This window comes from Arvicanthis niloticus, chromosome 16, assembly GCF_011762505.2.
Source record: "Arvicanthis niloticus isolate mArvNil1 chromosome 16, mArvNil1.pat.X, whole genome shotgun sequence".
Taxonomy (NCBI): domain Eukaryota; kingdom Metazoa; phylum Chordata; class Mammalia; order Rodentia; family Muridae; genus Arvicanthis; species Arvicanthis niloticus.
The window spans coordinates 16,942,784-16,957,425 of NC_047673.1; the positions used below are offsets into that span (position 1 = coordinate 16,942,784).

At 39.0% G+C, this 14,642-nt stretch overlaps 1 protein-coding gene across 1 annotated transcript in view; it reads right to left on the reverse strand.

The window, feature by feature from the left end:
• The window catches only part of LOC117721719 (disintegrin and metalloproteinase domain-containing protein 32-like), a 110,632-nt gene that overhangs the window by 2,028 nt on the left and 93,962 nt on the right, over positions 1–14,642 (reverse strand). Inside the window, exons 17-20 of the mRNA XM_034520517.2 lie at positions 14,324–14,410; positions 9,979–10,081; positions 8,535–8,691; positions 4,060–4,098 (exon numbers count right to left, since the gene is read on the reverse strand). Coding sequence (XP_034376408.1) covers positions 4,060–4,098; positions 8,535–8,691; positions 9,979–10,081; positions 14,324–14,410 — 386 coding nt within the window. The remainder of the gene's footprint in view (positions 1–4,059; positions 4,099–8,534; positions 8,692–9,978; positions 10,082–14,323; positions 14,411–14,642) is intronic.

Below are 14,642 nucleotides of genomic sequence, written 5' to 3' on the forward strand. Positions count from 1 at the left end.
CGACCTGAGAACCCCCAGAGAACATAACATACACACACACACACACACACACACTCGACCTGAGAGCCCCAGAGAGCACAGTGTGCGCTCGCAGGCACACACACACACACACACACACACACACACACACGACCTGAGAACCCCCAGAGAACATAACACACACACACACACAGTCGACCTGAGAGCCCCAGAGAGCACAGTGTGCGCTCGCAGGCACACACACACACACACACACACGGGGTGGGAGGGGGGAGAGGCTTGTAATTCAGTGGTGCTATCTGACCATTTCTGTCCCAGCTTCTGCCCCCACTACTCCACATCTCCCACTGTTCTGACCAAGAAAGAGCCCCTTGACTGCTACTTGTTTTCTTGTTAAACCAGTGGGTGTTTGTATATCCAGAGTCAACTACACCCATTAAAAAGAATTAAACTCTTTAATTCACTCAGTTGTTCATATTTCAGATAATTGCAATCCAAGCTGAGTAGTGACATTTGCTTGTGTGTCCCGGCATAAAGGCTTGACAGTGTTCAAATTGTGAGTTAGTTCTTCCAACTAGTGATGTGCGTCTTATCTCGTGTAACTAGTATCACAAGAGTAGTCAATCAAATAAGGTTCAGTCAACCAAAGAAAAGCCAGTTAACTAACACTCACCCCTAGATTGATAAATATTAATGTTTGTTTTGATGTAGTATTTTATCAACTGTGGCTTCTTGAAAACACACTGAAAAAAATTATTTGTAAACTGTAATGATTTTTCATCCTTAGTTTATAACATATTTACTTAGAGAAAATACTTCCTAAATGTTTACTTAGTGGCTTGTGGTTTCATATTACACTCTGGTGTGGATCTAAATAAAAATTAAAATGGTTAGTATCTGGAAGTTTCAGTAAACTAATACACTTTGAGAATGCAGAACAGACCATACCCAAGTTACCTCTAAACACTTAAATGTGTGAGCAGCACTCTTGCTCACCAACAAACACACAACACATGCACAAGTCTTCAGTTCTACACGATACAGGAGTGTGGTGACAGCAGAGACCTTTGTTTCTGTCTCATCACACCTAAACACAGAATATAAATTTGATTCTGGGTTGTTAATCCGTGCCTTTCAGATTCCAAGTCGGTGGTGGTTCTCACCCTTCCTAACGCTGCGACCCTTTAGTACAGTTCCTCATGCTGTGGTGACCCCTAATATTCTGTTGCTGCTCCATTACTGTAATTTCGCTACTGTTATGACTCATAATGTAAATATCTGATATGTAGGATGTCTGATATGTGACCCCAAACTGGTCACAACCCAGGGGTGAAGAACTGCTGCTCCAAATTGTCTATTGGCTTCGTATGTGAATGGCCATCCACTTCAGGGAAGTCTAGTAGACCGAAGGAAAATTCCTGCCTTCTATTCCACACATACCAGAGAAAAACAAATCCCACATGTTCTCTCCTTGTGACTTCTAGCTCCAAATATATATGCCATCGTATAGCCTGGAAGTAGTTTCAGAAACCAGGCATGAGGAGTTAGGTGAAGGAGCTCTAGAGCGGATGATGGCACGATACAGGGCTTATGAATGGGGTAAATGGAAAGACGGGGGGGGAGGGGTCTTTAACTTGGGGTACAATTACACATAATATATATGTGTGTCTTAGGGAGGTTCCTATTGCTGCGATAAATAGCAGCTTGGGGAGGCGAGGGTTTATTTGGCTTACACTTCCACATCACTATTCATCCTCAAAGGAACTGAAACAGGACAGGAACCTGGAGGCAGAAGCTGATGCAGAGGCCACTGAGAAGGCTGCTTACCCAGGACCACCAGCCCTGGAATGATACAACCTGGTTATCAGCCAGCACAATATGGATGTATATAAATATATATATATATACATACATATACATATATATATACACTTTAAATGAAGGCACCACAGTGGGGGTGATTTAAGGGTCCCCACGATCCACAGACTACCTAACAAAGAGTACCAGGCACCAGAAAACTCTCAAATTGTCTTTTGGGAAGTATAATGAGAGACCCCAGAATACTAGAGGTTGTCACCATTGTGCTTTGTTGCCTCCAACAATTGGAAGGTAAGTCCCTATTGGTGATGATGCCACATAATTTAAACACAAGAATTGGAAGAATCTAGCCAGAAACAGAAATGGCGTGACAGCCTCCTTCCTCAGCAAGGAACGGTTCTCATAGTATTGGAAGGTGCTGTGCAAGCTTCCAGGAGAGGAGGGCTTTGGGAGCCTCACCCAGCTGTAAAGCCAATGAACTACAACACTGGCTAGACTAGCAGGATACCCACCAAGATACAATGGTAGCACTCTTGTGGGAGGGGCTTAGAAAAGTACTGAATACTGCCAGGTTCCCAAACCAGCATAATTCCCATTCTTTAAACACCTACCCTACACTCATAGATAACTGTTGCCCTCATCCCTCATTTAAGACTCTTCCTTTTACAGCAGATGGAGACTTTTACAAAGATCCACAACTGGTCAAAAATCAGAGATGTCGTCACTGTCGGGAGCCTGAATCCAAATAACGCAGCTGCAATACAACCCCTAGACCCAAGGCTCAGGGAAAATTGCACAAGAAGGGGCAGGAAGATGGCCAGAGGCTCGGGACACCTGCTGTTAGCATCCCCTAGACATGACAGAGAAAAAATGCACCCATAAAATCTCAACAATATGGTTACATAAAAAAAATAAAAAAAAAAAAAACCTGGCACGATGTACCAAAATATGCAGGGGAAATTCTGCACAGTTCCTGTGGTGTAGTGTTCCACATACTCAGTGGCTGCCAAGAGGGGAAGAGCCAGTGTCCTCCAGGACAGAGCTCCCACGTGTGGTATCCAATCCTGAATGCATACAAATGAGATGTTAGGAAACTAAAAAAGCTTCCGTACAGAGAAGGAAACTGCTAAGTAAAGAGGTAGCCCACCAAGTAGGAGAAAAATCTTTGCTGGCTATGTATCTCACAAAAAAATTAAAATACAAAAAGTAAACAAAAAACAGACACAAAAACAAAAATACTCAGGAAGTTAAACATCAAGAAAAACAACCAACCAATCAAAAAGTGGTCCTGAGTATGAGCAGAGAATTCTCAAAAGAAGAAAGGTAAATTGCTAATAAACACTACCTGAACTGTTCAACATCATTCAAATGCAAATTAAAACAACTTTGAGATAACCACCTCACCCTAGTCAGAATGTCCATCATCAAGAAAACAAATAACAACAAATGTTGGTGAAGACTTGGGGAAAGGGTAACACACTGTGGCAGGAGTGTAAACTAATTCAGCCACCGTGGGAATCAATGTGGAGGTTCCCAGAAATATACAAAGAGACCTACCATTTGTCCCAACTGTACCACTCCTAGGCTTATGCCCCAAAGTCTATATCTTACTACAGAGATACGTGCTCATCCATATTTGCTGCTGCTTTACCTAAAACAACCAGAAAGTGGAATCATCCTAGATGTTCATCAACAGATGAACAGACATGGAAAATGAGGCATGTATACAAGATGGGTTTATATCCATCTGTGCCTTAATCACTGTTCTATTGCTGTGAATTCATCATGACCAAGACAACCTTATAAACAGAATCATTTCATTCGAGGCTTGTTTACAGTTTCTGGGATTTAGTCCTTTAGCATCATGGTAGGACGCATGAAGCGGCAGGTATGGTGGGAAGAATGTAACCATGATATGGATAGTGGCATTGGCTCGTTTACCCAAGCAGCATGCTTATAACCCAGGTCTAAATATTAGATACTATTATTCCTTATGGGTTTAGGTATCTCCTCTGTTGCATTTGGTTTCTTAGGCTTTTTGCAGGAAGGGGTGGGGGAGGAGTAGACTTCCAATAGATTAGTAAATAAATGAAGGGCTTATTGAAAACAAAACTATTAAATGTATTCGTCTGTTTTTTTTTTTTTTTTAAAGCACTGCTTTACTGGCTGAAAGTTAAGATGTCTAAAATGTAATGATGAGTTATAATCAGATCATTTGTTCATTTTCAACATTCTCTTCACACCATCTTTTAATGTACTCACCTGCTGGTGTAGGTGTGAGTGTTGTCATCTGATTTGCTTCTAGAAAGAAAGAGAAAATGGCATGTCAATTAGCAATTAAAAAAATAAAACTCTTAACAACTTTGTAAATAAAAATTGGACTACTGTGTAAGCAGTATTATCTAAAAAAAAAAAAAAAAAAAAAAAAAAAAAACAAGACCAGTTACCAATAAATAACACACAATGGGGTCTGAGGAAAGATGAGAATGACCTTTTTTAGTGGTAGTTGAAATGGGACACAGGTCCTTTTGTAAGGTAGGCAAGTCCTCTGCCAAGAAGCTATGCCCTCAGCCTCACAAATGACACACCAATCTTTTTACACACCTCAGCCATAAAAATCCCACAAATTTCAAGCAGGGCAATGATTAGAACATAAAGTTCCTGAGTTTGCTTTTTTTTACTTATCCCTACAGTTTTATCAGTGTGTGTGTGTATGTTTGTGTGTTCACATATGCATGTGTGTTTGTTTGTTTGTTTGATTGCATGTGTGTGTGTGTGTTCCCATGAGTTTGTGTATGTTTGTGGGCATGCATGCATCTGTGTGTGTGTGTGTGTGTGTGTGTGTGTGTGTGTGTGTGTGTGTGTGTGTAATAGAACTGGAAGGGTAGGAGTCCAGGGAAGCAAGTTGGTCTCACCCAAGAAAATGAGACAGGAAAGATGCCCAGACAAAGATTCTGAGACCTGTGCCAAGCTGATACCAATTTCCAGCTCTTTGGTGTCTATTCTACACACAGAACATATAACATCACACACATGAGCATAGCTCCTCAACCAGAGAAAACATATTTACTCAGAACAAATACATGAGAACTTCCTATTGCTTACATTGAATAATTGGTGATCTCACAACTCAGGGATAGTTACATTCTTCTCAGACACTGGGGTAGAATTGAAAAAGGCCAGTACTTGTTGTCTGAGACTATACAGGTTCTGTGAAACACCACTCTGCTGCACGTGAGACTGCAGTTCTGTCAGCCATAGAGAGTTTAACTCAACCTCAATGCATATCTAATTGTAAACACTAAAACTAGGAGTATTCGGAAGAAATATTTGTGGACTTAGGTTGGGCTTTATTTTCCTATGTACAATACTCAAATCATGGTCTATACAAAAGCAAGTTGGCCCATTAAATTTCATCAAGTTGAAAACTTGTACTTTCTGAACAATGGTTAAGAGAGTTAAAAGACAAGCCTTGGACAGGGAAAATACAGTTGCAAAGTAAGTACATGATGAAGAACTTATATCTCGAATGCAATAAATACTACTCAGATCAAAGACAATCTATTTCACAAATGGCCCAAAGAGAAATAATTGAACAACAAAAAGACAAATATCCTAACTAAAAATGGGCATAAACTCTGAATAGCTATTTCTCCAAAGATGTATAGATAATAACTAATGAGGCCATTTTAGCATCGTTAGTTATGAGAAGTATTCTAATGCAACCACAGTGCACTAGGATGCAGCAAGGCACCAGCTCCTTGCAAAGGTCTGGTTGAAGAAGGGCTCACTGGCAGCTGAGTGAAGAAGCGGATGCTAATTTTGGTAACAGTTTTGCTCTTTCTTTAGAAGATATAGTCTACTATATTACCCAGCAGTTCTACTCCTGGAAATAAACCAAGAGACAAAGTACATACTCACATAAAGACATGCACCTGAACATCCACAGCAGCTTGAGTTATTTTAGCTACAAGTTGTGAATGAGCCAAGTATCCATCAATCCATGAAGGGAAGACCAAACAACTGATACAAGATTATGAATGGGGGTTCAAATAATTGTGGTGAGTGATACAAGCCACATACAAATAAAGACTGTATTATGTGTTTTTGTTTATACAAAAGCCTAGACCATGGAAAATAGCTTCTTTACAAAGGGAAGATTGGCCATATGGAGAAGAGATTTACAAAGACCCCAGTACCTTTCTGGGTTGTTCTTAAAAAGGGAAGATCAAGAAAACATTAAGAACATAGATATTTAGGTGTGGTGGCATATACTCCTTCAATCCCAGCACTCACAAGACAGAGGCTGGCAGATCTCTGAGTTCGAGGCCAGACTGGTCTACAGAGTGAGGTTCAAGACAGCCAGGGCTACACAGAGAAAGCCTGTATCAAAAAACAAAAGGAAATATATACATATGTTTGGTTTATATATGTTTAATATTATCTGTACAGATATGTTACATTATTGTATTTAAAATAAAGCAGAGGGTTGCTAAGAGGCTAAATTTAGATCTCCACTTTTCACGCTGCACAGAAACCAGTTCAGGAGGTATCAAGGACCTACAAATAAGACGTAAGTTCTGAGACTGTGGGAAGAGAGAACCACAGAAGGGCTTCAAGAAACAGGTATGGGTGACAACAATTTCAGACAGTGACAGCAACAGCACACCTGGCTCTGTCAAGCTTTTCAAGAAGCCAGCACAAGTCCTTCTCCAATTCTACCAGAGCACTAAAGAACAGTTCCCAAGTCATATTGCGAGGAGAACATTATCCTGATATTAAACTGAGTCCAAGAAATGACAGAAAAGAAAATGACAAACCGAAGTCATTTGACCACAGATGCAAACATTAAACTGAATCCAACAGAAGAACATGAATGAGGTCTCATATGTGATAAGCAAGTAGGCTTTATCCATGATGGGTGAGGGTGGCTCAACAGATGCAAGAAAAGATGTGAAATTTTCCCAAAATTCAGCAACTATTAATGATAAAAATTTATTTCAGCTATTAAGTATACAAAGATGCTTCTCAGCATAACAAAAGCCCACAGCTATGTCAATACCTGGGACGAAGCGCTCATCTCTTTCTCTAAGATAGGAAATGAACAGTCGGAAGCACTCTCCGAGGTGACATAGCCATGCAAGTCACATTAGGAACACCAAAAACATGGCACCACCCAAGTGCCAAAAAAAGAAGCCAAAGACCTGTGATTGTATATTTAAAATACCTAAAGCCTCCACTAAAACAAGCACAACTTAATTAACGAAGCTGGGCACAATGGGGTGGGGTATACCTATGACTCTAGCACCCAGGAGATGAAAGCAGGACGATAATGGTTGTGAAGTCATCCAGAGCTATATGTCAAAGCCTTGTTGTTGAGAGCGAAGACCTCTAAGAACAAACTCGGTACATTTGAAGAACACAAAAATCAATTACAATTCCATATTTACCCTCTAAGGAAAAATATTTGTGAAAACAATCTTATCTATACAATAAAAATAAAATATCTAGGAATAAACTTAACCAAGAACCTACACAACATTAAAAGTTATAGACCAATGACAGGGTAAGTTGAGGACATGAATAAGTCAGAAACTGTTTCCATTAGTGGATTAGAAAAATCATTTCTGCTAAAATGTCCACATCTGGAGAGATGCCCTAGTGTAGGGGAATGCCAGGATGGGGAGGCAGGAGTGGGTGGGTGGGGGAAGTACCCTCATAGAAGCAGGGGGAGGGAAGATGGGATGGGGGTTTCTGGAGGGGAAACCAGGAAAGGGGATAACATTTAAAATGTAAATAAATAAAATATCCAATAAAAAATACATAAAATTTAAAAAGCAAACAACTAATGGATTGGCTTATAAGGTTTAGCATCTGCTTATATTTTATTTTTGTAAATTAAATATTTTGAGAAATATATTGAAAGCATTTTCCAATTTCCAAGCTTGTATTTCAAGTTTCAATGATCAATTTACAGTTCCTGAAAATCTCTAATAAAAAAAATGCCCTAAAACTTCAAGAGAGAGAGAGAGAGAGAGAGAGAGAGAGAGAGAGAGAGAGAGAGATGGCTCCGTAGTTAAGAGCAGTGTCTGCTCTTTACAAGCCCTAGGTTTGATTCCCAGCATCTACATGGCAAGGTCACAACTGTTGTAACAATAAAAAAAAATCCTCATGGCATTTTTCAGAAAATCAAAAACAACTACCCTAACATGCAGAGAGAACCACAAAAGACTTCAAATCATTAATGCAATTCCAAGTCAAATGGATAACAATAAATTTATTATATTTCCTGATTTTTGAGTTTATACTACATGGTGTATGGTTAAAAAAAAAAAAAAAAAGGAGGGGGCACATGCAAACCAATGGATTAGAGTACAGAAGGAAACCCACACAAGTCAGCTAGTTTTTTTGTTTTTTTGTTTTGTTTTGTTTTGTTTTGTTTTTAAAAAAAAAGCATACAGTGGAGGTGAGTAACAGTGTCCTGGGGCTGATACAGGAAGATGGCTGAATTATCACAGCAGTGACTGTGGTGAGTTAGCCACACTCCCAAACCCATCATCCTTGCAAAGTTGCTCACTAGATGAGTCTTCGAAAAAGCCTCATGCAATTACATGAAGTGCTGATATAGTGCCTAAAGTCTTAGGGAAATGCAAAGTGCCTCATTGCTTCACGGATACCTTATGTAGCAGGGTCCTAATGCTATTGAAATTTAGCTTTGAAACATAAGTTCAATTTACTCGCTACTCATGGATTCCTCTTCCTTGAAGACACACTGCTTCAGACCTTTCCACCCTATGCCTATGAGGACCACCGAAGTGAGGACAATTAAGACAAGGAGCAAACTTAAAAGCCACTTCTTTTCTTGGTTCTTAGAAGCTCCTTCCATGGGCAGATCTAAAAATAAAAGGTATGTGAACCATTAGATGGCGTAATTTACTTTCAAGTTGTGACAAATATGTTTAAATCATTTCTTTTGTGTTTGCCCCCTTTGTCAACTAAGTAACATGGAAAACTTACATACATTACCACAGCATTTGAAACTTTATCTAAGATCTACCCCCAAAACATGCAAACAATGTTTCAGAGGTTTCCAGAATATTCTACACCATCTGGTGATTACAGTAACACCCTCTTGTAACCCTGTGAGTGCTTGAAATCTAGTGATCTGAAGTACAAGTTGTTTACAGTAAGACTTCCCCAACTTTGACTCATTTGATTCTCAACAGGACCTCTTATATGGCACCTCCTTTATAGGTAACAGATTGTTATCTTCCTACCTTAGGATTGTATTTATATACATCAAATTGCTGTACTACTTTAAGGAGCGGTAGATTAAAAATTGATAAGCTTGATACCAACTCTAATTTCATTACTTGTTGACAGAGCCTACCTGAGCCTGTCATGTCAGATCCTAGACAGTCAGGAAGAAAGAGTATGAACTTGGGTGGGTGGGAAAATGGGGAGGATCTTGGAGGGGCTGGGGATAGGGGAAACTGTTATCAGAACACAACATCTGAAAATAGAGACCGTTTTTCAATTATAAAACAAAGAATTCCAGAACTATTTTCAAGTCTAATAGGTGTGTAAATGACAGAAACCAAAGGCCGCTGTGGTAGTAGCACTTTTGTTATCATCTCTTAAGGTAAAACCATTTGTTTCTTGAAACCTACAGACTGTACAGTAAAACTTATCCCCCCCCCCTTACACACACCCCATGGAGTTTCTTCTATAACAAAAACATAGTGGCTGTACTTGACACAGTAAACATTGCCTAGAACTGAGTTCCCACACAATTTGTAAATGTGGGAAAGGCAGATGAGAAACTTCCCCAAATGACAGAAAGAAAGAAAGAAAGAAAGAAAGAAAGAAAGAAAGAAAGAAAGAAAGAAAATGGGAAGGGAGGGAGGGAGGGAGGGAGGGAGGGAGGGAGGGAGGGAGGGAGGAAGAGAAAAAGAAAAAGAGATAGCCCAAGGCACCCTGCTGACCACACACACAGGTAACAGAAATGGTGAGCAGAGTTAATGAAATTTGGTCCCATTATTTGAGAAAAAATAAATCTAATTGCCTTTTGATTCCAAATATTATTAGTCTCTTTCCAGGTGGTAAAATGTGGCTTTCTCTGAATGGAAATAAGTGATCTTATAACTTTTTCTCAATAGCTGTTCACAGACAGATACTTGCCGTGCTTGCCAGACCACAGTGCCGATCTTTCTTTTGGCTCTTGGATACAGTTGGGAGGTATGTAGCCTTGAAAACATTGACATACGCCAGTGTTGATGCACACCTAGGATTAGTTTGAAATGTGTAAATGATTATTTTCTAATTGTGAAATTATGTGCTAGGTCATAATATTTACTTTTTTTATCTTAGCCAAGAGTGACTGAAGTCATTTTGATTTAAAGAGAGAATCCCACAGAATGGATATTTGATTTCTTAGGCTAAAACTCACACAGCAGAGAAAGAAATGTTTAAAAACTACAAAGTGAGACTTATATTTGTACCAAGAAACTGTAGTGAACTCAAATGTTCACCCTTAACTTTAGACAGCAGTTTCAGACACATATATCATTGCAGGCAGTAGGCCAGATCACAGCATAAACCTTTTCCCTTGTCCAGATTCAGTGACTTCCTGTCGGTTGCTTCAGCCATTGGCCTCTACAAGGAAGGACCTACACCTTCCCCAGGCTGACTGTGAATCATTGACTAGCAATGGGATGCTTTTCCTGTTACTCAGCTTAATGCCATCTTAACTGGATCTAAATCTCAACAAAAGAACAGGAATCTTGATGGGGAAAAGAAAAAAACAAAACAAACAACTCAGTAACTTCCATGAGAATAAATTTTCTGAATGCAAAGAAATTGAGATTTGGGGGCAGGGAGCCAAATGAAAACTCTTGGAATTGCAGTGAGAAGCACCATCAACAGACTAGTTCAAACAGAAAAACTAACATCATAGTCCCAGAGTTCATACATTCAGATAACAATAATTCAAACATGATCCATCATGCCCATCATGGCCTTACTTTTGAGGACTCTGATGGGAACATACAGGGGCTAGAAGGAGCCTATGGTGTAATCTTTAGTTGGAAGCCCATTCAAAGAAATTACAGCAGAAAATTAGCCACACACAAAGAAAGCAGTATGCAAAGGGACATTTAGAGCCACAGACAGGCATCACCACAACCAAAGTCTCTTCACGAGATGAGAGACGTTAGAAATGCACTGCTGGGAGCACAGGATGCAGAAGATTCCTAAAGCACAAGCCAGGTTGTGTGTGTGGAGGCACAAGCCAAGAATCCCAGCACTCACAAGGCCAAGGCAGAAGAGACACAGGCTCTTAGGCAGGCTTGGGCTCCAAAGTAGAAGTTTGTCCCAAAACATGACAAGCAGATACTCTTTAACATCTAATGATGCAGGCTGGCTGATTGAATTAAATACAAATAAATAAATAAGCACACAGATGACTATTCTCTGAGGTGAGGGTGGGACACCACCTGCCCTGATAAACACACAGGTTGGTAGAAAGGGAAGCCTGAAGATGAAGTAATGAGAAGGGTAAAGCTTGAGAGTGAGCTGCAGTCTCTCTCTCTCTCTCTCTCTCTCTCTCTCTCTCTCTCTCTCTCTCTCTCATATACATACACACACACCAAGAATTAGATATGTATGTCCTGAGTTTATGTTATAATATATACATACATACATACATATAATATATATGTATGTGTATGTGTGTGTATGATATATATTCTGAATATATGTGATACATATATCATATATATATATATATCCTGAGTAAATGTGTGATATATATCCTAAATATATGATATATTATTTGTGACATATAAAAATTGTTAAAGAGTATACATAATATATATGTATGTGTATGTGTGTGTATGATATATATTCTGAATATATGTGATACATATATCATATATATATATATATATATCCTGAGTAAATGTGTGATATATATCCTAAATATATGATATATTATTTGTGACATATATCCTAAATGTGTGATATATATCCTAACTATATGTATATTTATACATAGATTTATATATCATATATACATACATAAAAATACACACATTTACACATATATCACATATATCCTAAAAGGTGACCACAAGGCAAAATTAGAATCAATAAAGGAAACAATTCACCAGAAAGACACAGTGATTGTCACAATAAATGCACATGGAATGTCAGCACTCCCTGTTTGATGAAAGAGAGATTATTGCCTATAAAGGAATAGGCTGGTCAGCTGCAAGGTTTTGGGGAAATTTTGATACCCCACCCTTACCAACATTCAGGAGAGAGAGAGAAAGAGAGAGAAATTTCAGATTTAAATTTCACTATAGTTCAAATTTACTTAGATGACACATAAATCATCCCATCCGACAGCAACAGAATTAATATTCTTCTAAGCAGATGGTGAAACCTACTCAAAAAAAAAAAAAAAAAAAAAAAAAAAACCCACACTTTTGCCAATGAATCAAGTCTTAACTGGAGCAAACTAAAATAAGAATGAAAAAGAACAGTAGCACAGCCATATCTACTGGGAACCCTGAAGCCAGCACTGCTCTTTGTTTGACACAGTGCCGGCAAGGCTGAGCCGAATGCTGTAACGGCTGTCATTCTGTCTCTCTGCCTCTTACTTTTAGGTTTCGATCTCTGTGTGTTGCTTTCTTGGGGGCTTTCAGCATGATGGCTCATTTTATGTCTTTTTCTGAGAAAATTATACCTGCGTTATCCCTTCTGTTTTTAGGAAAATAACTTTATCTGGCCCTAATTGGAAGTCTTTACTTATGCCCTGGAGACTATGATAAACACAGAGAAGCACATAGCTAGAAATCTCTTTATGAGGCCGTAACTCTAGGAATCTTCTTGGGGTATCCACCCTTAAACAAACTCAAACAGTAGAATTGATGCAGGGCAAACACAGTTCTGTCAAAACAAATAAACAACAATAACAACAAAAAAACAGACAATGGAAAACTCCAACTGGCCAGGAGAACAGGTTATAGATTCAGATTCAAGGTCTCTGCTTACTGTATGCTCAGAGCACTCTGAAAATGTAGTCTAAAAATAGGGGTCATTCAGGGTACACCCTTGAAAGACTAGAATTTAGTGAATAAGACCAATTGACTAAAATAACATTTTCCTACTTAACACTGTAGATATAGTTTAAGGAGTTGGGCATTAGGATTTGCTATTCATAAAAAGACCAGTTCATATACTTTCTGTTTGTCTGGAGTGCTTTAAAACTGCAAATATTCCCAGCTTGAAAGCAGCCATCATATAACAAATGTGTGGGCTTTGGAGTAGACACTCTTTAGACTTTACATTTGAAGTTATATAAAAAAAAAAATCTGTTTATTGTATTTTCTCATTGAAACTGAACTTGTAATCCTGGCCATGTTAAAAAAAAAATCAAACACATAATTTGTACCTTCTTGGATAATCAGAAAAAATAAGTACCCACTACAACAGAAGAACCAGTACTAATATTCAGCTTCTTTCTCCCCTGTAGTCAGTGACAGAGCCCAACCTATGGGATGGTGGCACCCACACTCAGGGTGTGTCTTCCCACCTCAGTTAAAACTTTCTTCAAACACCCTCACAGATACACCACTGGTGTGTTTCCTAGGAGATGTTAGATCTCATAGGGTTGGTGATGAAGAGTAACGACCACAGGTTCCCTACTTTTTGCTTTTCTGGCAACAGGCATTCCGATAGGGTGAGATTTCATGCTATTGTTTCCATTTGTATCTCCTTCATAACTAATGCTATTGAGCTTTTTTTCCCCCAGTCATTTGTTGGCTACTTGTACTTCTTTTGAGAAGTATATGTATCTAGGAGAGAATAGAAGCTTCAGGGGCTGCTGGTAGATTGGAGGAAAGGAAAGGATGAATAAGCCAAGCACAGGGTACCTGCATGCTGCAGTAGTAGTGGGTACTGTCATATATCCTCCAAGCCCAGAGATGGAAGACACTGAGTGGGTCTAAGATTCTAGTGTTAAACATCAGACTTTGGGTGACAATACCCTGGTGAAGTTTATCATCAGTTACAAGAAATATAATACTGTGTGGTGTAACACTGACCATTGCAGCAGGGGTCGGGGAGGGGGTTAAGTGTGGACTGGCTGGAACATGAGTGAAATTGGGGTACATAACGTGAAATTCACAAAGAATCAAAGAATCATTGAAAAGGTTTTTAAGATATGCTTTTCTGTAAACATAACGATGTATTTTCAAGAGAGAGGCAAAGCTGACATTTTTTTTAATGAACCCATACACTCACAGATCAGGAGACTGCCTATCTCCCATTGTAATAGGATTTTTTAAAAAAGGCATCGGTAGTCAAACTTAATCAAAAATGTTTGCCAACACTTAATTATAGCTGAGCTTGACTTCTGGTTTCAGCTCCCAGGTGTCAGTGGGGCTTGACACATTGTAGACACCAAATGAGACCAATAAGTTAATGGCGTTGAGAGACACTCATGAGATGTGCTGCCACTTACCCCGTTGCTGCTGCACTTCTCTTTTGCACATTTTTCTGCTTCAGCCTTAACAAATCTTGATTCTACACACACTCCATTTATGCAAATCTAAAAAAACAAAACAGAAAGGAGTTTCCAACTCAGAGATCTCCAGCCATCTGAGCACCGTAAATTAGAAACTTAATAACAAGACCATGACCATTTACTGCCATAAAGTTCTGCGCACCATTCCTCAAGTTTTGATGTCATATTCTGACATAGTTTAAAATATTTTTTTTAATTTTGTTGACATTTATTTTCTGACCAGTTTGACATTTAGAAATACACCTGTTAATCAGGG